The 27,668-nt window shown below is 31.1% G+C and overlaps 1 protein-coding gene across 1 annotated transcript; it reads right to left on the bottom strand.

The window, feature by feature from the left end:
* Window positions 1–299: 299 nt before the first annotated feature.
* On the bottom strand, window positions 300–27,668 carry LOC145326593 (uncharacterized). Its single transcript, XM_080169964.1, has 9 exons — window positions 27,559–27,668; window positions 26,484–26,581; window positions 25,937–26,066; window positions 25,095–25,459; window positions 24,776–24,853; window positions 3,319–3,450; window positions 2,648–2,757; window positions 2,164–2,245; window positions 300–1,586 (listed from the first exon to the last, which is right to left on the bottom strand). Exons 1-9 carry the CDS (start codon window positions 27,666–27,668, stop codon window positions 1,492–1,494), a joined length of 1,200 nt encoding a protein of 399 aa, XP_080026090.1. The 3' UTR covers window positions 300–1,491.

Below are 27,668 nucleotides of genomic sequence, written 5' to 3'. Positions count from 1 at the left end.
AAAGTTTTTTGTCAGCTGGAGGAGTTCCTTTGTCAGATTTACGAAAAAGGGGTTCACACTATAGTTCTTCTCTCCTATTTCTATTATTAGCATTTAATCAATAGTAACCAAAAAGTTGATTTTGTTTGAAGATAAGTTTTTAAAACATGTATATTATACAATGCAGAAAATATAACAAAATAGCATAATTAAAAAATTTTTCATATTGTTTACTGAATAAGCTATTTTAATTGATTTAAACTATTATTTGTATTTGTATACCTAAGATTTACATGAAAACAGCCCAATGGTTTCTAAACTAATCAATATCTCCTAATTCGAACCGGTTCTTAGCCATTCTAAGAAGTTATGTAAAGCATCATTTTACAGACAATTTTCCACGAATATTAAAATAAAAACTCATGAAATTCGGGACTAACAAAACTAATGATCCTTTTTATATTCGCGGAAAGCTGTCTATAATTCGATGCGATAGGTGACTGTCATAATTTTTTTTTTGTGTCTTTCAGTTTTAGCTGTTTGTATGAAACCTAACCTAACCTAAAAAGTGACACCGCCCGACCATTGAAAAATTCTTTACTGTAATCTAATTGATAAAGAAGGAAACACGAAAAAAAACTTCTCATTAGTAAGCCTTTAGCGTTTAAGTAGCGCAGCTATTCTATAACAGTTGTCAGAAGGTTAGTCCTAAATTCCCTGCTAAATTAATGTTGTTGCTTTGCATCAGTGAATTTAGTCATTAATATTTATGAGAACTAACAAATTAGTTTCAGTTTAATTATGTAAGCTTTATATGAACTTATACTTCTGCCATTTAAACTACACGTAGAAGTTAAAGATGATGACTATTCCTAACACAAAAATCCCTTCCTGTAAAAAGTCCCATCTGCCCCCTTAAAAAGTAACCAAGCCGCATTTTTTGACGCACAGCAGATTAAACTAATGGTGGGAACATTCAACTTTTCTTCAACTCTAAATATTTTTGGGTTAGAATACTAAATAACAAACTAATGTTTAGAGCCAAAAATTTGAAATATCAATGGTTGTAGAGTATATTATGACGGGGAAAATTGTCATCAATTTAGCCCTTGCCTTTGTTTCTTTGGTTGCTAGAAAAAGATATTGAAATACATTTGAATACACATTATTATAAATAGGATATGTTGTAAATAATATGATAAAAAGTTAAGTTTCTTATAAAGAAACTCCTTAAAACTTTTCCAGTATAGCTTCGAAACCGATTGATTTCCGCTGGATTAGAACCAGTTCTTAACAATACTGAAAATTGATATATAGATTCATATTACAGACAATTTTCCACGGGATTAACAAAACTGGTTTTAACCATTTTAATATCCGTAGAAAGCTGTCTATAATATAATGCGATAAATAACTATTCTGACACAAATTTTTCCTCTGATATGTACTCTTTTATTTGTATACAAATTAATGCTCTACACTCTTTGTATGTTTCTCAAGTAATAACAAGGATCACGCCATTCCAAAGAGCGCAGCTTCCTCTTCTTCTAGCGTTGTTGTACTGTGGTTGTAGAGACCTTGGGCACTTAACATTTGGGCAAGCTCTCCTGAGAAAAGAAGAAATGTGTATTATAACCATTTGATTGAACTACTCTCCCCAAAACAACCATAATTATAAGAATGGATTTATCTACAATATATATATGGATAATAAGACAGAGGGTAAATTATCGTCAGTTTAGGTTGCTAACTCGATAATTGGTCATTTTATTCATTCATTGGAGGGAAGGGGTTGGATTAAAGAGGGGGATGTGTGTTTTCGTTATTTTAGCCTGCTGCGTGTTTCACTTTATTCGAGAACATAAATATCTTGTGTAAAAGCAAAAAAAATAATATATCCATTACTAGCGGCTGCGTCCCTAGCATCTAGGACAATAAGAGACATTTCATCCTGTAAAATGATTATTATTACACCTTTAAAAAAGAACTTTCTAACTAATGCGCTTGATATACAATTATTATAGCATTAAGTCATAGTGAATTTTAGTTATTACTCGGTTTCGGCAGGGATTTGAACCCATCACCTCCCTGACATTGAGTGGGTGCGCTTTAAGACCAAACAAACAGACATATTACTCCTTTTTTTGGTATAATTTCAAATTAAAAGTTTAAAGAAAAAAATACCTTTTTGACCACTACTTTTCTTTAATTTAGCTCTCTTATTCTGAAACCAGATCTTTATTTGATTTTCGTGTAGACCAAGCTCCTTCAAAAGTAAATATATTAAGAAATATTTAGAAGAGTGTAAAATATTTTCCGTTAAGACAACAGAAAGCATCATTCAATATAACTGATATCGGGTCTTTGATGGTCTACAATGTCCTGAAACCATATACTCCTCAAAAGGCCTTTCGATTAAAAATTAAATGAAAATAAGTAGGGATTATAATTGTCCATACCTAACCCCTTCGGAGGGCTACCCAGTAGCTTATGTAACCTAACCTAAGCTAACCTGACATAGCAGCAGTAGGAATCATATTTAAACGTCTTTATTTATGCCGCTGTGTTAAGTCGAGATTAGAACCTATCACCTACCCGACAACGCGATGTGTTATGCCATGCGTTTGACATAGCAGCAGTAAAAACAACGTTTAACATTTACACTTACCCTTGATAAAGATCTCCGCCTGTCTTCTGTAAGATATCTGTTGGAATCAAACTCTCGTTTCAGCCGTCCCAACTGCTCAGAACTAAAAGCTGTTCTCGGCCGCTTATCGTCTAAGTTAACAGCTTTTATAAAATGCATGTATCAAATTAATTTCATGCTGAAATATTGGATATTTTTGTGGCGTAATGTTGACGTAAAACTTGTTTTGTTCTGTAACTAAAGAGAAGTGGGTAAGATAGAGGGGGGGGGGAATTTTTCAATTAGAATTGTTTGTCAGAATCCTGGTCCCTTGTCCCTGGTATGTATATATACATGGAGAAAAACAATATTAAGGTCAGCTATAATTTATATTAGAAAAGAACATTAAACTATAATACAGATATTAAAAATATTAATGTCATGTTAGACAGGGAAGGATGGGACATTGGGCTGTTAATCCCACTAGTCCTCAAAGTTTTTTAATAACGTTTTCTAATTCGCAGGCTTAATATCTTTGGGGACTTTTATTAAATTTATATTTTTGGTTCTTTAAGTTGAGTTTCCAAACGTTTCAACCACTAATTATAATCTACAAGAGGTGTAATTTTGTGCTTAATCATTTGGATGTACATCGAAATATCGTCCATTGTCTTATCCCTTAATATCCCTGCCCTCCCTAATTTTCTACTAACCTGAAAGATCTGTGTCTGTCTTGTTAACTCCAAAGCTCCTTTCTTCTCTTGCTCCGCCCCCATCCCCAACACCTCCTCCCCGCCCCCCAGAATCACAGCTGTTGGTTTTCTTCACTTTTCTTAATCTCGGACCTGAAAATTCAATATAATAATGCTTATTTCTAGTAACAGGATGTATGTCTGTCGGATAATATCTATAATTTGGCTAAATCGATTTTTCACAAATCTTAAACTAAGTTTAGATTTGGTCCAGAGCAGGTTTTAGACTATTTTCAGTGGGGGGAACATTATCTTTTATATTTCGTTTTGATTATTTCTTTTTGCATGCTATAGAATTTCTAATAATGATCCCTATGATGATTCGGTACAAATAAGAAAAAGGATAATTTAACTGATATGAAATAGCTTTAAACCTATACTCGGATTTTTTTTTTTTTTTAATAATGACAAATATAAATTGTATGGAGTAATAACCAATATTAATCACAAGCAGACAAACTCGTATTGATATCCTTCACAAGGATATAAATGTCCTAAGTTGTTCAGTATTCAATAATACAATGTATTAGAACAACTATATAAATATATCTGATTTTGTAGCAAACATAATAAGTAGTTTTGTAATAGTTTTAAGGTATTTTCGATGGGGGGGGGGGGGGCTTGTGTTATCCCAACTTGAAAATAAATGGACTCCACAACTTTTTGTGGCGAAGTTTCTTCATAAAAAAACACTAAAATAATACAGAGGTGGATTTTTTTTAAAAGCGATTAGTGGGGTAAAATTGTTTTCGTGAAAAATCCTCCAGGCCAAAATCACATAAAAAATCTACAAAAATTAAATAAAATCTTATGTTCATAACCCTTCTATGATTTTGTTTAATTTTTGTAGATTTTTAATGTGATTTTGGTGAATTTTTCACGAAAACAATTTTGCTTAAGCGATTAGTGGGGCAAATATTTTTCAAGAATCCACCTCAGGTTAGATTATACATTTAGACTTACAAAAATCTTTCAAATCCGTCATCAAAAAGAGAAAATGTAGACGGACTGACAGACATGTGAAAGTTTCGGCTTCGCTCCTAAAATTAATGACAAATGTTAAGCGTATCCTTGATCATAAATTAGAAAATGGAATGCATTTTTCAAAATTCTAATCTGCGGCCTAATAAATATTGAATAAAAAGATAGGCAAGCTTTTTGAATATTTTAGTAAAAATTTTGAGATGACAAAAGAATAACTCGAAAATCAAAACTACTGTTTTGTCTACAACTTTTCTGCTTGTCAAACATTTAAAGCAAAGTAATAAGTATAAGTATATAAGAATAAGCTCGAAAATCAAACCTAAAATGACAGATATTTAGTAGATACAAAATACATATCCTAGAAAGAAAAAGAATTACAGACTAACTAACGGGCGAACAAACACAATGAATTATAGAGTAGCTTCGCTACTAAAAATACAATGTCAGGTGAAAAGTAAAAGAAGTCAAGGCTAATCAATCAATCAATGAATTAAATTAATAAAAAGGTAATCTATGGTATCTATTGACCCAATTAAAGTTGTGATATGAAAAAGTAATCATAAAACCAATCTGGAATGACAACATGTTGGAGATATATACAATACAAATAAAAAAAGCTATTAGTATTGACTTCAAGATCGTTTAAGGTTAAAGATATAAACCTAATTATTTAAAGAGTATTGCATAGTTGATAGAGGTTTCTATTTGTAATGCTAAAGTAATACATTATATTTTGCAAATAATACCTTTTTCAATAATAAGTCAGTCGTGAGCACTTCTATGAAATATAATAAAAGACGACATAAACCAAATTCAACATAGGCCTATTCATCTGGTTTGTATCAGGATGGGGGGGGGGGCGGGGGGAGGATACTGAACTGTAAATTATACTGGCTCCCAAAGTTTAATACTTTGATCTAAATTGCTGATTTTGTTTAATATCCTGTGCGTTTACATCAATTTATTGTCTTATACCTTAAGGTTCCTGGGTTAGGCAATTTGCCCCGCAGGGTTAGAGCCCCCCACAGGGGCTAGAAATAGGAGAAAAGCTACTGTGAAAAAACGAAGAATTGCCCTTTAAGGTGCGTTGCCACGAAAGGGACTATACCCAAAATATTTTGTGTGCTTTAGAAGATATTTAAAATCCCCTATAAAATCAAATCGTAGTAGGCTCCAATTCTCTAGTACCTTTATTGTATGGCCGAACTAACAGATAAAAACAGTCAAACACACACACACACACACACAAACAAACACAAACACACACACACAAACAACCAAATATAAATAAAAAGAGCCACAAATAAGAGTGAAATGCTATTTGTCATTTCCAATTAATTTAACTGATTAGAAATTGATATGGTGAAATTGGGAGTGTGGGTTTCGATCAACAAAACTTTAAGGTTTATCCATAACTGAGCACTAGACTATGAATGGATAAAGTATACACGGATATTGTGAGAATTTCTCGCATACCCTGATACTCTGAAATAGAAAAAATTTTCCTAGGACTTAAGAAAATCTTCATTAAAAAGGAGACCTTTTTCAGGAAAACAGTAAAAGTGTCGAACTATGACGTCAAAAAAAATTAACAATTAACCAATGAGAAGCCAGTATTCACAATGGTAAAATATATAGCGGCCTCTCATTGGTTAATTGTTCATTTTTTCTGACGTCATAGTTAGACACTTTTACTGTTTTCCTTTTTCAGTTCAACGGTTAACGAGATCTTTGTGTACAACCATTCAGACAGTTTAGTTTAGTTTTCATTTACATCTAGAAATCTTATTTGAACAGAATAATATTTATTTGATGAAATGTGTCCAATCTAATATATTAAATAGATATTGTCAATTTTATACTGCCAAGGCTTTATATATATATATAGATTATTGTTGGATATTAAGAGAGTATCTTTTATTAATTGTTGAAATAAGTTTGAATGAAAATCTTTGAAAATTATCTATCTAACAAATTGTCCTTTTTTAATTGAAAATAATCGTTAGAATTCCTTAATTGTAATAGAACCTTATAACTCCCCCTCTGAATGTTTTATGTAAGTAACCCTATTTCGGCTAGGCCCTGTCCGAGCGGGCTAATAGCCCAATAGGTCAATTTTTACCTAACCTAACATAAAAAATATCATATCAAATGGTCATACTTTTTAAAATACTAGCGGCTACGCCCCTAGAAGCCTCTAGGGGCACTTAAGGTAGGAGGGGGAAAAGTCGACATCATCCCATTTTAAGTTTGAGTTTTAAAAAAGTAAAAAAAAAATTTGTGGGGGGAGGGGGGTGAAGACACCCTCCCAAAAAATAGTTTAAAACCTTCCCAGGACCTATAAGAAGCTGCTCTGTAAAGGAGAACAATATCGGTTCAGCGGTTAGCGAGGTCTTTCGGGACAGACAAAAAACGCTTACTACTTTATATAATAGGACTAGCGGCTACGCCCCCTAGAAGCCTCTAGGGGCACTTAAGGTAGAAGGGGGAAAAGTCGACCTCATCCCATTTTAAATTTGAGTTTCAAAAGAGAAAAAAAATATTTTTTTCGGGGGAGTGGGGGAGGCGTGAGGACACCCTCTTTAAAAATAGTTTAAAACCTTCCCAGGACCTATAAGACGCTTCACTGTAAAGGAGAACAATATCGGTTCAGCGGTTAGCGAGATCCTTCGGGACATACAAAAAACGCTTACTACTTTATATAATAGGATAAAACAAAAGTTGGGCTAGAAGTTTTAATTTTCTTAATCAGGAATTTTGCCTTAATATTAATGCTTTGTTTGATCCCTTTAGATCCATGGGATAAATAAGTGAGAATCAAAATAAATACAACTAGATAAATTTACATAGATAATAAAATTCTATCCCGGTATTGTTGAAAAGACATGACGTTATGTGAAATTGTAATTCCTCACTTATTTCAATAGTTATGAATGGATTTAGTATTACTTGCATGTTGCACCAGATTTTCATGTACTTTGATAAAGTTATGCTCGCTGATGTCGAAGGTAAAGGCTTCAAAAAACTTATTTTAATCTTATATTTTTATATTCGTAGAAAATTGGGTATAATACGATGCCATATATAACTGTTCAGTATGGCGGAAAATGGCACTTCCATACATACAATCGTTAAATTTGTGTCTATTATTTGGTACGGAATAATGTTAGCAGGGATGGAAAATTTAATATGCAGAGTGAAGTTTCAGGGAGGCAGGGTACTCAAAGCTTCTGAATTTTGTAATCTTATTCGTAGGCTCAAAAACTTTAAGTACTTTTATTGAATCTTGATTCGTTAGCTCTAAATTAGTAATTTTCAAACTTTTCAACCAATACTTTTATTCCAAAGGAAAAGGAGTAATTTTGTTCATTATCATTGGGGATGTATAAAATCCAATCCTCTAATGTCTTATCCCTTAAGATACATGCCTGTAAGTTTGTTAACTACAAAGTGCACCAATTTTGCTCAATTTTACTCTTAGTATGATGATATCATCTTTAATCCAATTTTATACATATCAACGTTCTATTTATCATAGGACTATCCCAGGGATCTAAAGGGATAAGACAATGGCGGATAAATTGATGTTCATCCTTAATGATGATACAATATTACCCCTTCTCTGTAGATTACTGTTAGTGGTTAAAAAGTTTGGACATTCAACTTAATGAAACAACCAATTAAAATTCAATAGAACCTAAAGTTGTTGAGCCAACAAAGAAGAAAATGTTATTATAAAACTTTGAGGTCTTGAGTAATAAAAAGCTTAATGTCCATTCGCTCTCTGGGTCTCTCAACATGCAATTTTCTGAAAATTTAGTAGCGGGTTAAATGTATTTTTGGTGGCTGTCTTGTTATATTAAAATGATAAAATCTTGACAAGTCTTGGCTTGGCCCACCCCGCAGTTTTGTTTTCATACGGAGGAGAAAAGACTGTACGAATAAAATTTTTAAATTTTGTAGACCCAGCTATTATGCCGGAAGGAAGTCAAAGTGGAGAAAGGGGTAAATATTTATATTATATTTTATCAAAACTTTCATAAAATTTAGGAGTGGTGGGGAGTTATATAAAAAGCTTTGACATCATTGTAAATTAGTTCTATATTGTAAGTTTTAATGTATAACCACCCCTCTCCTGCTCTAAATACAAACAAAATAGTATAAAACCTGAAAGATTCTCTAAAAATAATCGCAATTCTGAGATATACAGCGTACCTACCTTCAGCTACTTTGGTAGAATATATAGTTTTACTACGTACAGACCTTTTAATCTGTTTAAGCAAGATTTAGTTTTGAATATTTTGCCAAATGCCTGAGTAAATCAGGCAGAAGCACATTTTATCTATCTATCTATTCGGTTTATCTTTTTTTAATATCTATCTATTTTATCTAATTTTCATATCTATCTCGTATCATTTTAAATCGGAATATTCATATAACTGTTTATTTATTATATGTATAACTTTTTGATATCTTAATGTTTGCATATCTATTCTGTTTTCCAAAGGTTTATAAAGAAGTAACAGGGTGTTTGTCTATTTATTGTGTGTTTGTACCACAATTTTCTATTTTGAACAATTGGACTGTTATAGCTCTCCTTTACTGTGAAGCTTCTTATAAGTACTGGGAAGGATTAAACAGGAAAAATTATCCCAAGAAAAATTACATCAAATTGTTTTTATTGTTATGAAAGGGGTAAGAAGGAGACATAAAAATAGCCTAAAACCACTCCAAGGCTTCAATCTAAAAATAAAATAGCCTAAAACTATCTTGGGGCCTATGTAAAGCTTATATGTCTTTTTAATTCATTTTCAGTCACTTACCCCAAATTATTAACTAATAGATAAGCAATATAGCTATAATGCAAATTTTCTTTCCAGTATGGCTTTGAAACCGATTGCTATCCACAAAATTAGGACTGGTTTACATCCATACTGAAAAATCCATCGTATTACAGACAATTTTACACAAATACTAAAATAAAAATCTTATAATTTCTAATTTTAATATCAGTGGAAAGCTGTCTATAATACGATGCGATCCGTATCCCTTTAACCCCAGACCTGGCAGAGATGGGAGGTAAAATTCTTGTTTATTTTTTTTCTCTGCTCTTACAAATACAATTTAGCAGGTTCCAATATAGATCATAACAATAGATATCTAAATATTTGGAGGTTACAATAGATTTTCATGTTCTTTAATAAAGTGAAACTCGCAATGGGCTAAAATAACGATTTCCCCTTTTCTCCCTTCATAATTCCATCCCCGCCCCTCATGAATGAACGGACTAACCAATAAATGAGTATCATGTTAGCAACCAAAATTGACTACAATTTCTCCACTATCAAAATATCCACGTATAATTTACATCAATTATCCTAACGCAAAGAATCTGGGTGGAAGAATTTTATTTCTAATTCATTATCTTTTTCCCTCCATCCTTGATAGCTGACCACCCAATTAGCAACTCAAAGATGAAGAGATGTAGAGAGGAAAAGGGTGTCCAAACAAACCAAAAAAAGACACTGTTAAATGCAGGGATCTAAAGGGATATGACAATGGCCGATAAATTGTTGAACATTCCAATTAACCCCTCTGTTGATTAAAATTAGTAGTTTAAACGTTTGAACAAAGTTGTTAAGCCAACGCTAAGAAAAGCTTTTTATAAAACTTTGGGGACTATTTTTAATTTTTCACAGTTATGAGGCTTTTTTGAATCACAGTTAGGGGTTAGGATAGACCAAGTTAACAGGGGATCCCCGCAGGTTTAGAGATCCTGTGCATAAGATCTATTTTCTAATTTACTTTTAAGAGAAATTTTATTTGCTATATTGAATGTACACTTCAAGAGGAATGAGCTACTCACTAAAATAAAATAAAGACCATTAAGTACATGGATGCCAATACATATTTTAATAAATGATTTTTTGGCTGTTTAAGTTATCAACACAAGACTAAAATCTAAGTAGATATCAGGCAACTAGCTTTTAAAGCACTATAATCAACTACCAGCAGCCTCGCCCCTAGGAGCCTTTAGGGGCACTGAAGGTAAAATTTTCTTTTAGTTTAAAAAAGAAAACGTTAAAAAAATCTGAGGGGTGTTTATACACTTTCCCAAAATAGCTATAAACCTTTCCAGGGCTTTTGGAAAGCTACACTGTAATGAAGAACCGTATCGGTTGAGTGGTTTGCGAGATCCTTCGGTACAGATACACAGATATCTTGTAACTTTTAATATAAAGATGATCACTTTTTAATTATGACATTAAGTAAACATAATCCACTAAATTACATATCAACACAGTTAATAATAATTTCTATATAATATTAAGTCAAACACATTTTTGTTTAACAATTTCAATTTCAAATTGTATGTTGTCATCCCTGCTACTATCACATGGGGTTCCAAAAATGCTTGGTTAATGTGGCCTAAAATATGCAGCTGTAACCACAAAACTACCAAAAAAAATTGCCCTTAAAAACATTTTATATTCAAGAGTTGTTGAGCGTCTTTTCTTAAATATGTATTTAAATAATTTTATTATAGCTCTCTACTGGTCTAGGACAAGTTTCAGGCTATTTTAAAGGGGTTTTTGTAAATCAATAAATTTACTTAATTAAAATCTTATAAATGTATTAAGCTATACTTTTTTTTCCTTTGGCTTAAACAAAGAAACAATTAATTGTATTTTGTGTTTGTCTTTGGATAAAGTCTTTTTGAACATTTGATTTTAAAATTTATAATATTTTAGGTTAGGTTAAATTAAATTTAACTCCGGGCTGAGTACCAGCACGATAAAATCGGTCAAGTGGTTTTAAACCTACTAAATTTAAGGGCTTCGTTGTAAATAATTTTGTCCTCTTTTTAGATTTTAATAGTTTTAGAAATAAGGAAGTTTTGAAGTGCCCTCAGCAATTCTTAAAGTGATATTTCCGTTACCCCCTTGGAATGTAAATGTTAATTGGTAATCATATCTAGTATGACAGTATGACCCAGGGATCTTAGGGGATAAGACAATGGATGATAATTTAATGTCCAACCCAAATATGATAAACAAATTATCCCTTCTTTAAATTAAATTTATCGACGACTGGAGTGTGTTTCGTGTCAATGTTTTAGGTTACGTTAGGTTAGGTTATATTCCACAGTGTTAAATCATCACAAATATATGAACCCCTCCATAATTTTAATTTTTATAAAGTATTAACAAACAATTAATGTTTTGGATCTACTGCAGTAAAATATTGCTGGTAACGAATGTTTCCAAAAATCTATGAATCTTAAAGGCTGCTAGCTGCCAAACGGCTGAACGTACAGATCATACCCACACACTGTTATAAGCGGCATAAGAAGGCCTACAAATAATCTGGAATAGCCATAAATCAATAATGCAAAAAATATCTCGCAGTGCAAAGAAATGCGCGAAAAAGACCTATTTTACGCGTTTTTTCTTCAGTGAAGCTTTCCCTGTGCATCATTGGATCTTGGCTATTCCAGATTTTCTGTATGCCTTCTTATGCCCCCAAAATGGTGTGCGGGTATGATCTGTACGTTCAGCCGTTTGGCAGCTAGTAGCATTTAAAATTCTTAGATTTTTGGAAATATTCGTTACCAGCAATATTTTACCGTGAACTGCAGTAGATTCAATGTCTTTAATACATATATATCTTATCGTTAATTTTCTTAATGATCTAATATTGAAGCATGGTCATATAAACTGGAGTAATCTTATTTCAACATATATAGAAACTACGCGACTAAAAAATAAACCAAGCTAAAATTCATGACTACAAAAATCCACTAAATGATTTACTCAGTAGGTTAGCTAATTTAATTAATTTCGGACGCATTTTAATGTCATTTAAAACTTTAATTCTATGATTAATGATTGTTTGGAATATAGTTTCACATTAAAGTAACATGATGTCTATCTGTCCGTAACAAAAGATGTCGCTAACCACTGAACCATAATGGCCCTCCTTAACATTTTCCGAAATCTATTTTGGGGGAACCTCCACACTTCTAAGAAAGATCGTCCCTAGAAAGAAACTTTTGACATTCAAAATTTCAAACTTTTTCAAAAGTTAAAATGGTTATTTATCGCATCTTATTATAAACAGCTTTCCACGGCTATAAAAATTTACAATTATAAGATTAAAACCAGTTTGTACATTTTTAAATTGGTAGAAAATTGGATATAATGCGATACGATAAATGTTTTTTTCTTCAGTATGGCTCGGAACCGGATATAATCCAGAGGATATTAAGTATTAAAGGTATTATAGCATCCTTAGAACAACAAACACAAAGTAGCAGTAGATATCATTTTAACATCTCTAGTATTATCCCCCTCAATAAAGGTTGGTCCAATTCTAAATATTGCCAGCGTTTTTAATTGATTAAAAGTTGGTAAGAATTCCTGGTATTTGAAATTAAACAAAAACTTAAGTAGCAAACTTCTTAACTAATCACATAAAAAGTAAAATAAAGAATTAAAGGATAAATAATAAAGTTGATTTAAAGATAATTTTCATTTCAAGTGGAATCAAACTGGTTATAATCCGATTTATATCCGGTTGATTAGAACCAGTTCTCAGGTACACTGAAAAATAATGCATAGCATCGAATTACAACCATTTTCCTCGAATATAAAAATAAAAATCATAAAGTTGATAACAGTTCTTTAGCCTGTGCCATCGGCCCCTATGCTAACAAAAATGACACCAAGCTTAAATTTTTCTGTTTAATATCCATGGAAAGCTGTCTATAATACGATGTATTGAATAACTATTACTGATTTACCACTGCGTTTATTCCTACAACCCAAAAAAAAACATTAATACACCTACAACATGTTAAAGTCAATTTAATTAACGAATAAACGAGGACAGTTATTTCAATAACTAGCGCAGCAATAATAAATTAACGTTATTTTTTTTGCTAAATAAAACAAAAATGTAATTGCAGTAATATTTAAAATTAAAGATCAATTTTGTACTGACTAAAAGGCGAAGATACTGTAGGGTCTAGAATACACAGATACTGTAAAGTATAGGCTACATAGTTACTGTGGATTCTAGACTACATAGATACTGTAGATTCTAGAATGCATAGATACTCAAGTGTGTAGACTTCATAGATACTGTAGATTCTAGACTGCATAGATACTCAAGTGTCTAGACTTCATATATACTGTTAAGTCAAAACTGAGTATAGAAAAAGTGGAGTCTAGACTGCCTAGATACTGTTGAGTCAAGACTGCATAGATACTGTAGAGTATATTGAAATAATGAGTCTACGCTATATAGATACATCAGCATTATGGCTATATAAAATTGTAGATAGGGACGTATAGACACACTCTATTTAAAGAGAGGCTTCGCTCCATAAAAAGGCGAGTTAATGACATATAGAAAAGGCACTAATTAGACTTTGCGTAGTTTACTATATCACTAATTAATCGCCAATAAAGGCGAATTAAACGTGAATTATAATACTATAAATAAGTGTGCCTCTAAAATAGCTGAAATTAAAAACTCAAGTTATAAAATAGCTGTAAGAATCTACTAATTGTGATTATAATATTGGTTGATATATTGAAGGATATAATTATAACGGCTATGCCCATTAGAGGCCTCTAGGGGAACTTGAGGAAATACGGGGGGGGGAGGGTGTCAACCCCTAACTTAGATTTTAGTTTCAAAAAGAAAAACCAATTTTTGAGCGGGGTATTTTTTGTATGGGCAATTTCTCTTAAGAGGGTAAATTTAACCTCCCCCTTTTGACATATAAGAAGCTTTACTGTTATGGAAAACCATATTGGTTATATCTTAATCTACAGGCGGACAAACACACTTCTTATTACTTTTACATAACCTTAAAATGCTACTTTGTGATATAGTTTATTAGCAGTAATACATAAACGTTGAAAATTGTGTTTTTATCAATGTTTTTTGGGGGGTACAGATACATAAGTGTCAATAAAAAAAACTCTTGAGGGGGGTGGGGGTTGGGGAGGCTATTTGTAAACTTTAAAATAGGGGAAATTTTATTTATCATCATTGGTGATGTACATCGTTTTTTTCTTATCCCTTAAGATCAAGTTATCATGATAACCAATATTTCTTTAAAATTGAATAAAAAATAACGTGGAAACTTAATGTTAATTAATAATTATATTTATATACATACTAAAGTGTACAAAATTGTTAGAGGACTCTATGGAAAAGTACAATCCTTATACTAAAGTAATAGGATGTTTGTGTGTCTGTGTGTTTGTTTGTACCGAAGGATCTCGCTAACCACTGAACCGATCGGAGTCTCTTTAACAGGTTAGCTTCTCATAGGTCCCGGGACGGTTTATAACTATTTTAGGGGAGGGTACCACCACCCTCCAAAGAGAAATCGCCACTAGAAAAAAATCCCCCCTTAATATTTTTTTTTACTTTTTGTTTTAAAATCGAAAATAATAAATTGGGTTATAAAATTTGACTCTCCTTTCCTCAAGTGCCCGCCTCTAGGGGCGTAGCTGCTAGTTAATAATATAGCATAAAAACCACATAAGCGCACTGTTATATGTTGAAACCTTATATACAAGAACCTTGAAGCATTTTGTTCTATTAGTTTGGTTAAGATGACTATCTTTATTGACTTTTTGCACTTCCAACATTAGCTGCTAAAAATTCATGGGTATTTGTAGACTAGATAGAAGAGAGGGGGAGGGGTTATTATAAATGTTCTTTTAACTTTTAAGGGAGGGGGGGGGGTGGTTTGAAAGCGAAGCTTTTCTATCATTACGGTCTTTACGTCACAATGAATGTCTATTGTAAAAATCTGAGCGTAAAAAATTTAATAATTCATATATTTTACTATCCGTTTTTTAATCAAAAGTCAACTTTTTGGATGTTTTTTTATGTTTTTCTAGTGCATATTAAAAGCAAAAGCATAATATATAAAGTAGCAACTCTATAATTGTAACACAAAGTCAATAGTTTCTTCATTATGAGCTCATCTTTTACATTTTACAGATTTTGTCATTCTTGTTGATTTTATAGAAAATTTGGAAAGGTTGGAGCATATGAGAGGGATAAAAACTTTGGATTTTTTAGGGTATTCATCTAATTCAACTAGTTTGCTACCATAGAACTCATTTAATGGGCAGTTCTGTCATCCAGTAGGAGGGGATTGGTTAACGGTGGTTTATCTTTTTTTTTACCTGCTGCGAGTTTCACTTTATTAGAGCACATGAAAATCTGGTGTAACATCCAAGTATTAATATATCCATTGTATGAACACTTACGCATTCAACCATACTGAGTCAATTTTCTTAATAGCTAAAGTGTAATCTAATGTTTGAAAATTGCCTTTTTAGTCAATAGTACAAGGCGTAGGGAGAGCCAAGCAAATTTAGCATAATATAAATAAGTAACAAGATGTGTCTAAGTGTGTGTCTGTAGTCTTAATATAAAAAAATTAGGTTTTTATGTTCGAAAGTTAGGATCTCGCTAATCACTGAACCGATCGAGTACTCTACTTAAGGAAGCTTTACGCAGGTCTTGTAATAGTTTTAGGCTATTTTACTAACAACTAACAATGGCAAATCTAATATTGATTTTTAAAGGTATTGTTGTTCGAATTACTTGATATTGTCTTTACATAGCTTTTTATATTTTAAATTCAATAATAAACAAGGTACTTTATTTCAATTTAACGTGAAGAACTGACATGTAAACCTTTTGTTATAGAATATATGTTTGTCCATGTGCCTTCTATATAAAGTTATCTTCGCTTTTTTTATTTTATTGGTATAATTTTAAGTGATACATCCCTACTCTTTTCATCTATTTAGATATACAAATCTTGCGCAAATAAACTATAAACACAAAATTAAAATACTTTTCTTCAATACAAAATTGAAGATTTATGCGAAAAATGCAAATTTTTTTAAGTTTTAAAATAATAGGTTTATGTATATGATTTTTTTACTATAATTAACAAGGATAGTTATTTACAAGCAAAGTCAAAATATTTTAAAGCCTTAAACCCTCAAATGTATACTTATTATAATTCTTATAAAAATTTAATGCGGTATTGAAAAAAAGAACATTTTGATACTATAGCAACTTTTATGTAATGTACAAAAAACTGATAATTATTTTTTGGACAACAAGCAAACTAATTGAAAAAGCTTAATTATTCTAGGTTAGGTTTTAGTTATGTCAAGTGCGGCTTCAATGTAAGGGGTATTACCAAGTTATATTTTTAATTCGTAATAATGAGTGAAAGGGGGAAAGTCCCAAATTTAGATCTAATAATAATAATACTACGGCTGTTTTTTATGTTAAAGTAAAACAAATACAAATTTGGATTCCAAACATTTTGAAAGCGAGGCTTTTGATGTAAATGATGTTGTGTACATTTCACCGTTTTGATGATTTTATTGCCTTTTTTTTACTTAAGAATCTAAATAAACCTTATACCAAAAAAATATTCTCTATTAATAACACCTTTATTGTATAATTGCAATATGGTGAATCTTTAATTTCGCACAATCATGTAAGCATTATTATCGCAAATAATTATTATATCAGCACAAACTTACCCAACCTCCCACTTTGCTAAACTTTCATCATTAAAAACACCCGAATTATCTTTTTTGTTATTTTTGAAACACTTGCGTTGGTGATTATTTGCGGATTAGATAACCCACCGTTTAATATTGCACACAAAAACTGCAATATAGTTTTTTTTCCTTGTGTATTTAATACCATGGAAATGCGGATACGAAAATAAATAGGGAATGTATTCAATGACCATACTATATCTAAAACCTATAATTTTTGAAATTTTTATTTATAGTATTTCAGAATTGAATAAGCAAAATATAAATCTATAAGTATAAACAAAAGTGTAAGCAAATTTGTTACAAAACTGCTTAAATACAGGATATTGTTTAAGGTCATACTTACATTTTAGGGCTTTATTAAAGAGATGCTTTGCTTTTAGCATTGTACCTTGTTGTAGTAGGAATCAGTGTTCCGAAAATGAAATGAATTTTTTAAATTTAACTTAAAAACTACGTGATTTAAATGGACGCAAGGACTGTCTGGTAACGACAATAGAGTTGCTACGCTTTCTAAATCGAACCTTATTGTTATAAAAATCGGCATGCAAAGTTAAAAACCGATATAACAATTCTAACATGCTTAAATTAACGAAAAGACCTAACTGACTCTAATTATAGAAAAGCTTCACCTGAAAAAAATGGATACGGGTTGGACAAGTATGAGAGATAAAAAAAGAAGCAGATTCTTAGCCGTGAAGCAATCCTATTGTTAACTTTTTGGGATAATTTACTTTTCAATTTTTTCCTGATAAAAATGCAGAATTTTAGCAGGTATGTAGTTTAGTTGTCAGTATACCACCTTCACAGGTGAGGGTTTTAAACATATTTTTTAATCCTATTTTATAAAGTAGTAAGCTTTTTTGTCTTTAGCGAAATATATTGCTAACTGCTGAACTGATATGGTTCTCCTTTACGGTCCCGGGATGGCTTTTGGCTATTTTGTTGTTATAAAAAAAAGTCGTTGTATGGTTTTTAGCTATTTTATCTGCCCTTTCATATCTCTTCGATTCTCTGGTATAATACTTGTTGTAAGGTTCCAATCACTAAAAATCTCAACATAAAAAAAGAAAAATATCTTTTTAAAACCCATTCTATATACTTTATATAGTGCAATATTTGATGATTTTGGGTTCTAAGCCCCAAAATATATTTTCATATTTTGATCTCAAACAAAATTGTATTACCTAATTTTTTTGTATAAGTTTTAAAAATTTAAATAAAGATGAAATCTAAAAATCTGGGAGCAGAAAGAAAACAAATAAAGTCTTTGTTGTAAAATCTCTGAAACGGCTAGACATGATGGTGCACAGGCTTTATGTAAGTTTATTGCCAAACCTTACCCATCCCATTCTGTTTTAGAGCAAAGTTTTAGAATATTAGTGTAGGATTAAAAATAATACAATATTATATTTTTAGTGTGTGTTATTTAATTTTAAAAGGTATTATTAATTTTTTTTAATTTAAAAAGGTATTCACTATTGTGGGCCTAAATTTATTTTATATCAATCATAAATTTAAAAAAAAAGTGTAATGAAATTTTAACTTCTGAATTAATTAAAATGGAATAACTCCAGTTTTTTTTAAATTTTATTCAGAAATTCAAGGATAGGTTAACAGAAGATAAATAATCTTAAAGAAAATTATATCTAATTATTTCATTCAGAAGCAGTTTTATTAAACAAGTAAAAAAGACAGAATATCAAAACTAAATTAATATCTAATTTATTTTTCGTTGTCCTATCCTTGTATGCCCAAATTTTAATGCAATCTTAAACTAATTAAGTGCACTAATTAATTGCCAATTGTTTGATGGGTGTTAATTCGCGTGCGCGAAAATGTCACACTAGCAAATATCATATCAGAAAAGTTTAACACTTCTGCAAAAATCACAATAGATTAACTCTACGTTTCTAATATCTTCCTATATTTTAAATAACTTTTTCGTATTGTGACCAGAACCGCGTCATAACTGAAGACGTTTAAAAAAGAAACAGTTTTGCTATGTGAGATGCACGACATTAATAATAAGAGAAGTGGGAATGCCTTGAACCAGAGCAGGCACAATATGCACAATTAGGACTTCCAGACAATGGCAGTGCAATCAAATAAGTTGTTGTCTGCAATAGTTGGGTTGTTAGCGCCTTGAGTATCTTATAATATCAATATAAAAATATAAAAAATAAAATGTTTCATATAATTAATAATACTTAACAGTTAAAATACAAGTGTTTTTTAAACAGTCTAAATTTAAAACATGTAAAACAAGTGCAAATTCAATGTAAATGATTAATACATTAAAATGAAAAATATACATTATTTTTACTTTTTACAACGTTAAATGACTTCGTCTATGCAGAAACTAGTTAATGATGTTAGCAAGAATGAAATTATTCATAATAGCGAATCAAGAAGCATTGAATGGTTTTGAAAAAATTAATAAAAGACTTACGTCAAAAAAACAGCCACTGTTAAAAATAATTTTTTTATTTAGTATCAATTGATACTCTGGAGAGTATTGGACCAGTAAGTACGCTACAACTATATAATTAATATATAACACTATGTAATACTATATAACACAATAATTATTACTATACAGAACCCATACATTATTTTAGTATCGATTGGTACGCTCTAGGGTACTAAAGAATACGCTGTAGAAAAGTTTATAAAAATAGTAATACTTTATACGTTGTAGGGTATCGGAAAATACGCTGTAGAAATGTTTCTTGATTTAGTACTATTTCATACGCTGTAGCGTATCAGACAATACGCAAGAGAATGGTTTATTAAAATAGTAACTATTCATACGTTCTAGGGTACGAATCTGTACTGTAAAGAATAATTGAAACAGACACCATTCGTGCACACCTCTCATGGAAGTGTTTCAATGCTTGGTCGTTGTAGACAAAGATGAAATGTTACTATTTATGCTCAGATTTATAATTTTGTTTTTTGTAATTATGACTGACCATAGTTTTTATTTTTAAGGATAATGTGTAGTCCTAAACATCTTTAAAGTAATTTTTGACTAAATTTACATTTAAATTAATGTTTTATGGCTCTGCTTGGTATGTTTGTTGATATAACAAAATGTATATGTACATATAATAATCATATATTATAAACTGATCTTTCATCCAAAGTAAAACAGTTTCATACTCTCCAGAGTATCAAAAATTATGATAGAGGGTAACAACAATTGCGAAGGAGGGTAATGAAAAATTACTTCTACTGTACTGAATTTTATTCCCAAGAGCGTATTGGATAATACTCTACAGACAAATACATTATTTAGAACTACATGTTACTTCACAGAACATTACCTAATACTCAATAAAGCATTGAAAACTTCCTTGTATTGTAATGAGGTTTTTTTCTTAGTACGTACGGATTGATACTATACATTAATGTGAAGAATATATAGTATTACCTGATGCTAAAAAAAAAATTATTTTTAACAGTGTATTTAAGTTTATTTTAAAATTTAATGCTTCAAAAATTTAGTATTAAACTACAAATATTGTCGATAAAAGTAAAATATCTTACTATCTTGTAAAAGTAAAATATCGAATGCTTAGATGGTTTTATGCTATTTTCCAGAAACAGAACTCTTAAATGCATATCCCCTATAGAAAATTACTCTGAACCAAATAATAATTTTTTGGGGTTTTTTAGGTTTAAGAAACAAAAATGCATAATTTACAAATAGAAAAATGCCTTGTATACCAGACAGACAATTGTTTAAAAGTAGAAAAGCTTCGCTTGTAAAAAATGACAACTATTTACTACCTATCAACCAAAAAAAAACAACACAGTCATTTTTCACTATCTAAGGATATAAAACTATTGGATAAATAGTTAAGTAAAAAGGTTCAAAATAGTAGAATATTGTGTTTTATTAGCTGTTTATACTAGTACATAGTTTGAACTAACCAATCAACATTTAGTAGAAAAATTTAATCCAACGAATGAGAGAACGTATTTATAGAATTTTAAGTAATAGTATAACAAAAAATAAAATGTTTTTCTTTTTTTTCTTAACCCTTTCTCCCTGACACTAAATAACTAAAATGTGGTAATAAATGGAATGCTCGGCACGCCAGCCGTCTATTTTCTATAGCTGCAGAAAAGGTACAGCTTGATTTCAGCTGCAGATTAATAAAACTACTACAGCAGTGTTAATCCTATTAAATAAAGTAGTAAGCTTTTTTGTTTGTAGATGGTCCAATATGGTTCTCCTTTACATTGAGGCTTCTTATAGGCCCTTAGATGCTTTTTGGATTTTTTAAAATAAGTTTTTGTATGGTTTTAGGCTATTTTTCTGCCCTACCATATCTTACTTAAGGCACTTCTGGCCAAAGACGCGGCGATTCAACACAAAATACAGATATTTGCAACTCCGCCTGCCAAGCCTTGATACAAAATGTAACCAAATTTGTACATAACTTCACACCACAATGATTTTTCATTTCAATTTATTTAAAAATTAATTTAGCATTTTTTGCCGGCGTTTGCTAATGATTTATTATCTTATCACTGCTATGCTTGTCGTTCCATAAGTAGCGAAGCTTCTCTTAGTAGATGGAATTTAAACATTGGCAGTATGTCCATCATAATACTTTACGACAGGAATTCCCTATTCATTGCTTTATATATTCAATTTTAACAATAATGAACTTTCGAAACCAATAATAGCCTCTGGATTAGAAGCGGTAATCAGCAATCTTGTATAGCATCGTATTACAGACCTTTTTTTCAAATCTAAAAAAATCATAAAATTAATCAACATTTTGTTAGCCCGACCTTTCGGCCCCTTCTGGGGCTATCAACTCGATTTCGATCTTATATTTTTATTTCAATATCCGCGTAAAGCTGATTATATTTGATATTAAAGTTTAGTTGAACATCCATAAAATAAGGAAGCAAAAATATTAAAATGTAAGCTTTTTTGTTAGTTTTTTACTTGCTTTGGTTTGTAATGTCCTTGTGTAAAAACGCTAACTAACAACTAAATTAGCCAGTAAAGAAAAGTGTATGAGTGTAAAAAAATATGATAAATGTAATTCATAACGATATAAAATGGCGTTTGCAGCCCTTTTTTTTGTTAGTAATTGATAAAAGCAAATTGTTGGACAAAGTCCCATTTAAAAAGTTAAAACAAAATTTTATGGTAAATATCTTATCTATCTCTTTACATTTAACAAACAATAAGATATATAAAATTATTGCATAGTAATAGCCTTTAAAGTTATTCCATATCCCAAAGTTACAGAACCATTTTGCCAACTTCCCTTACCTACAGAGGTTTTGAACCTTAAACCTTGTAAACAACGCTATTTTGATATTGAAATTTGGAAAAATTTCATAAAGGGACTTTGTCCAACATTGATATAATACTTTTGCAGGTGCCTTATACCAATTGGCAGATATCTATTAGGAAAAATAGATACATTAATATTTTCAACAGCGCCATCAGGATAAGTCAATTAAGGTTGCTATTTCCATTGTAATTCAATGGTCAGTTCCTTTATCCAGTAGGAGGGGAGGAGATAAGATAAATGTGGGGAATGAGGAGATCGTTATTTTTGCCCGCTACAAGGTTTAATTTTTTGAAGAACATGAAAATCTTGAGTAAGATCCAAGTAATGATAAATCCATTGAAAGGTTAAATGGGCTATTATTAATCTTCTTTAATCGTATATTCTAAAGTATTAGAATGTACGTTTGTCTATCGGTCTTAATTTCTGTTAAGATCTCGTAAACAGCTGGACTGTTAGGTGTGAGGGGCAGCTTTGACAAACCCCCTTAGTGTTATGGCCCCGAAGAATAAAAATTTGTCTTTAAATCCCTGTATATTAGTAGATAGATGGATAGATAGATTATGAAAGCAAATTTTTTTTATATATTTTGCTAGTTGCCAGCTAATAATCAAATAGACAATGGCGTTTTACACACACACATACACACACACACACACACATCATCATTGTCATAATTTTTGTAATGGAGTTTAGTTATTTTGTTGGATTTGATAATTGTTTTTTGATAGGTTAATTTTTATGCTTTAATATTGTTTTTCCCTTAAGATGTTAATTTGTTTTCAAGTATTAAAGGTTAAATGTAATTCAAAATACAAAAAATTTAATTATTAAAATATTATTTTTAAAAAAAATTGGAAGAAAAATTTGATTCAAATGATTAAAATCCGTCAATAAATTAGGGAAGTACGGATGGACATACCCTAGCTATAGAGTAGCTTCGCTCCAATACATTTATTATTTTTGCACAACATTATAAACACTATCTTTCTTTCGCTAGCTTAAAACTTTTGGTACTTTTTTAAAAATCTTGATCAGTTGGTAAAAAAGAGCATTATCCAAACTTTTATACTAATATTTAAATCTAAAGGAGGGATAAATTTATTTATTATAATTAGGGTATACAATCATCGTAAAATTCTTGTTAATTCTTTAAAATAAAATATCCCTTTTTAGAAAGGTTTGTATGTTGTTATTGTTATCAACAAAGAAAATTGGAACAGTATTTTTTGACTGATTAAAAAGTTGCAAGCTAGGCGTTCAAAATATGAATATTGTGAAAGTAATGGATTTACTCCAGATTATCATGTACTCTAATAAAGTGAAAATTGTAGCTGGCTAAAATAACATTCAATCCTAAACAGCCCATTTACCCCATCCCCTCCTCTCCTACAGGATAAACGAACTGACCAATAAGTGATGTCAGCAATTTAAATTGAAAAAAAGTTCCCTGTCATAAAATCCAGGTAGAATTTACAGAAGGAGTAATTTTGTTTATCATCATTAGGAATGTACATCAATTTATCGGCCAATGCCTTGTCCCTTTAGATCCCTGGTATAGCTAAGATATTTAATTTTCATAATATTTTCCCCGTCACTTACCTAATTAATTATTTTCTAATTATAGGATATCACACTGCTTATTGGTGTTAATACGTACAACCAAATTTAAAAATGCTTCATTTTTTTATATAGAACTTATTTATAGTGTCAATCAAAAAATGCCGTCATATAATCCGTTTAAATTACCAATGGTAGGCTAGTATACATCTTGATTGACCAATGGTAGGCCAGCATGACATCCTTTTTTATAGGCACTATAATTTTTTTTAGGAAGGATACATTTTTTAATTGTTAAAATCATCCCTGCGGGCTAAAAATTCGATAAATAGCAGGTATTTTGAAAAAGACTTAAATCTAAAATATTTCTATAAAATATATTGCTGTATCTTAGAATGAATTATTGTGTTACATCGAATGCACACCAAAAGAAAGTTACACATTAGAAAAGGGTTTGAATAAAAATTGTTTCTCTTACCTTACTATATTATTGTTCAGAAATTAAGGGCTAGTTTAATGGAAATAAAAAAAAGGCTCATGTTACAAATAAGAACTTACCACATGTAACTTATAGACTAAGCAAACTCATACATGTTACTACTCTGTAATTTAACATGAGCCAAAATAAATATCTTATTAACCTCTGCCCTCAATTTAAAAATGTCTCTTTATTATAGATTTAAAAATTTCTGGTAAAGTTTGATTTATTTTCCATTATCTATCCCGTTGTTCCTGACCATTGGTGTTTTCATTATTGATTGTTTTGTTTTTACATTTTTGACTCCAAAACTGATTATTTTCCGCTGGATTAAGACCAGTTCTCAGCCATTTTTTCACAAATATTTTGATACCAGTTTTGTTAGCAATTAGGTCTACATCTTATCTCATAAATTTTCATTTTAACCTCCACGGAAAAATTTATCTTACCGCTGCTAGGCCGGTCACTGTATCTGGTACAGAATACCCAGGCTGGCCACAGCTGCCCGTTGGGGCCCCGAATCATACCTGGATTTAAAAAGCCATCATTATTCCTTGGCTTAACAACCTGGGGGGCTTTTATTGAATTTTGATTGGTATGTTCATTTAGTTGATTAACCAAACGTTTCAACCACTAGTTTTAATCTATAGAAAGGTTAATTTTATGTATTATCATTTGGAAAAAACATTAATTTATAGGCCATTGTCTTATCCCTTTAGATCCCTGAATCCATCTGAAACAACAAAAAAGAAAAAGGTATTGTCTCACCCGGAGGAGTATCGGAATCAGACCCGGGCTTCTTATCCTCCCCTTTTGTCGTCGGAGGTGAGGAGGCAACGGAGGTCGGGGGTGTCGGAAGCTCACTTTTACCCAGAGAAGACGGGGGCACAACTCTGTTCGGACTTTTTTCTCGCCTCCCCCTTTCTCGCATTCCTCCCCCATTAATGACGTCACGCAGGCCCAACGGGTGGGGAGGGGGGCCAAAGTTGAGGGGAAGGTGGGGGAATGTCGGAGCCGGACGGAGCAAGGGAGAGGTGGCCGCGCCCATTTTAATGTCTCCGTTGGGGGGAGACAGGGGCGTGTCTTGGTCTAATAATGTGGAGGGCTGGCTCTCATGGGGGGAGGATAATAATCTGAAATTATATTCATACATGATGTAATTGGTTTTTTTTAAATTTGTTTTATTTTTTTATATTTTAAGAAGCGTAGCTATTCTACATTAAACTAGCTAGATTAGAAAGGTGTAATAAAATTTAAGCGTTGATTTAACTTTTAGTGGTGTATTGAAAAATGATAATATTTATCAGGGAGGGGACAATGGGCTGTTTATTACTCTAGTCCCCAAATTCAATAACGTTTTCTTATTCGTTGGCTTAAAAATCTTGAAAACTATTTTTGAATTTTGTTTGGTTAATTTATTTATTTGAGTGTCCAAACGTTTCAACCATTAATTGTAAACCACAGAAAGGGTAATTTTGTGTATAATCATTGGAGATGTATTGTACATCAATTTATCGGTTATTACTTGTCTCTTAAAAACCTTGAATTTTATACTATAGAGAACTTTTTAATTTTTTAATGTAAAAATCAAAGAAATATAATAAATTTACCTTTTACCAAATTCAGGTTTAAGAATGGTATCTATGGAAAACGGTAGATTGCGCCGTAATAACGGTTGTAACGGCAAGAATGGCTGCAAAACAGGAAACGGCGAACCGCCGAAAAATGGTCTTTGCTGTGCTGAAATAAAAAAAAGATTTTTTTGACATTTAAACAAAACTTAGATATTGTAGAATTCCAATTTAATTGTGTGCTAAGTTGTCTTTGATATTGGATAATAATTAGGAGGGAGGATGGTTAGTAGATTGTAGATAAAATAAATGCCATTGCCCTTTCCCTTTCTTAATATTTATTTTTAAACAAGAATGACAATATCCATAAAACCAAACCTCATCAAATCAGATTATACCATTGTACCTATTCGTACTAGGAATCAATGTTCTAAAAAAATCAGCCATGTGACGTCATAAAAATGATTGAGAAGATGTTGGAAAAAAAACCTAAAAAAGAGATGGATAATTCCTCATTTTTAGGACGTCACATGGCTGATTTTTAAAGCTTCTTCTAAAAATCAAGGGAATGGGAAAATATATTTACCATGTAAATGTAGAGCTAGTGGATTAAATATTGGTGGGGGTGGGGTTTCTAAATTTTCTTCTTTTATTTCGTCAGTTAATGAATTTGAATCTTCATTACTTCAGTTTAATTTATATAAAATTAAATAAATTTCTATGAATTTAATTAAAAAGTAATAATTATGTTTATAAGTACCGCAGTAATTTTTAAAAACAGAATAGAAAAAATGTAATCTGTATATAAAGCTTTCAAGCTATAGTATTTAGCAATTTTGTGACAAGTGACAAACGGACAATCAGACATATAGACAAAGTTATAGGGAAGCTTCGCCAATAAAATTATGAAATAACGATCCAACAGTAAATTAACCAAAGAATCTAAATAATTTTGTCAGGGACGTCCAAGCTTTTTATTTTGAGAAGGCAAAATGAGAGTTTTAAAAGATTTGAGGGGGGTAATCTAATGTTCTTGTTTTTTTACATTTGGAGGGGGTTTAAATACACCCCTTTATCCCCAACCTTGTCTATAAATTTTGATACTTTTTATTAATTTTTCAAAACTATTTTATAAATAAGATTTTATATAATTTCCTAAATGAAGGAGCAGGGCTTTTCGATAATTCTCCATCGCTTTCTTCTTCTTTAATATCCTTTTTTTTATAAATGATTTTCATTTTTAAAGTTTTTTACAGATTTATTTTTAAATAATGGTGTTATTTGTAGCATCGTATTATAGACAGCTATCCGCGAATATTGAAATGAAAAATTATATGTTTAAAAAAGTTTTGGTAGCCCCGAGGGGCCGAAGGCCCGGTCCAACAAATCTGTTATTAATTTTATGATTTTTATTTTAATACTCGTGGAGAATTGTCTGTAATACAGTGCTATATTTGAGTATTTCAGTATATGGCTGAGAACCAGTTCCAATCCAGCGGATATTAATCGGTTTTAAAGCCATACTAATAATAAATAATAAGCATTAATTTGTACATCTTTTTATATATTTAAACTAAACATTGATATGATTATATTGTGAATTTTATGTAATAAAATACATTTCTTATTATATAATAAAATCACTTTCCTTTGGCGATAACTGATTAATAACCGGCGATTCTGGCAACTCCGGGGAGCCTATATCGATTTCTGGCGATTCCGCCCGTCCGGCGGGTGACGACGTTTTATCCGCTAAATTATTACTGGTCAT

This window comes from Acartia tonsa, chromosome 8 (assembly GCF_053477335.1).
Source record: "Acartia tonsa isolate MP-2025a chromosome 8, ASM5347733v1, whole genome shotgun sequence".
NCBI lineage: Eukaryota > Metazoa > Arthropoda > Copepoda > Calanoida > Acartiidae > Acartia > Acartia tonsa.
This window is presented reverse-complemented; position numbering and strand designations above follow the sequence as displayed.

Coding starts and splice junctions, on each gene's coding strand:
- LOC145326593 (XM_080169964.1), bottom strand. CDS start 27,668: ATGACCAGTAATAATTTAGCGGATAAAACGTCGTCACCCGCCGGACGG. Junction 26,582..27,558: donor GAATCGCCGGTTATTAATCA/GTTATCGCCAAA, acceptor ATTAAACTGAAG/TAATGAAGATTCAAATTCAT. Junction 3,451..24,775: donor CAGTGACCGGCCTAGCAGCG/GTAAGATAAATT, acceptor TTGAATTTTCAG/GTCCGAGATTAAGAAAAGTG.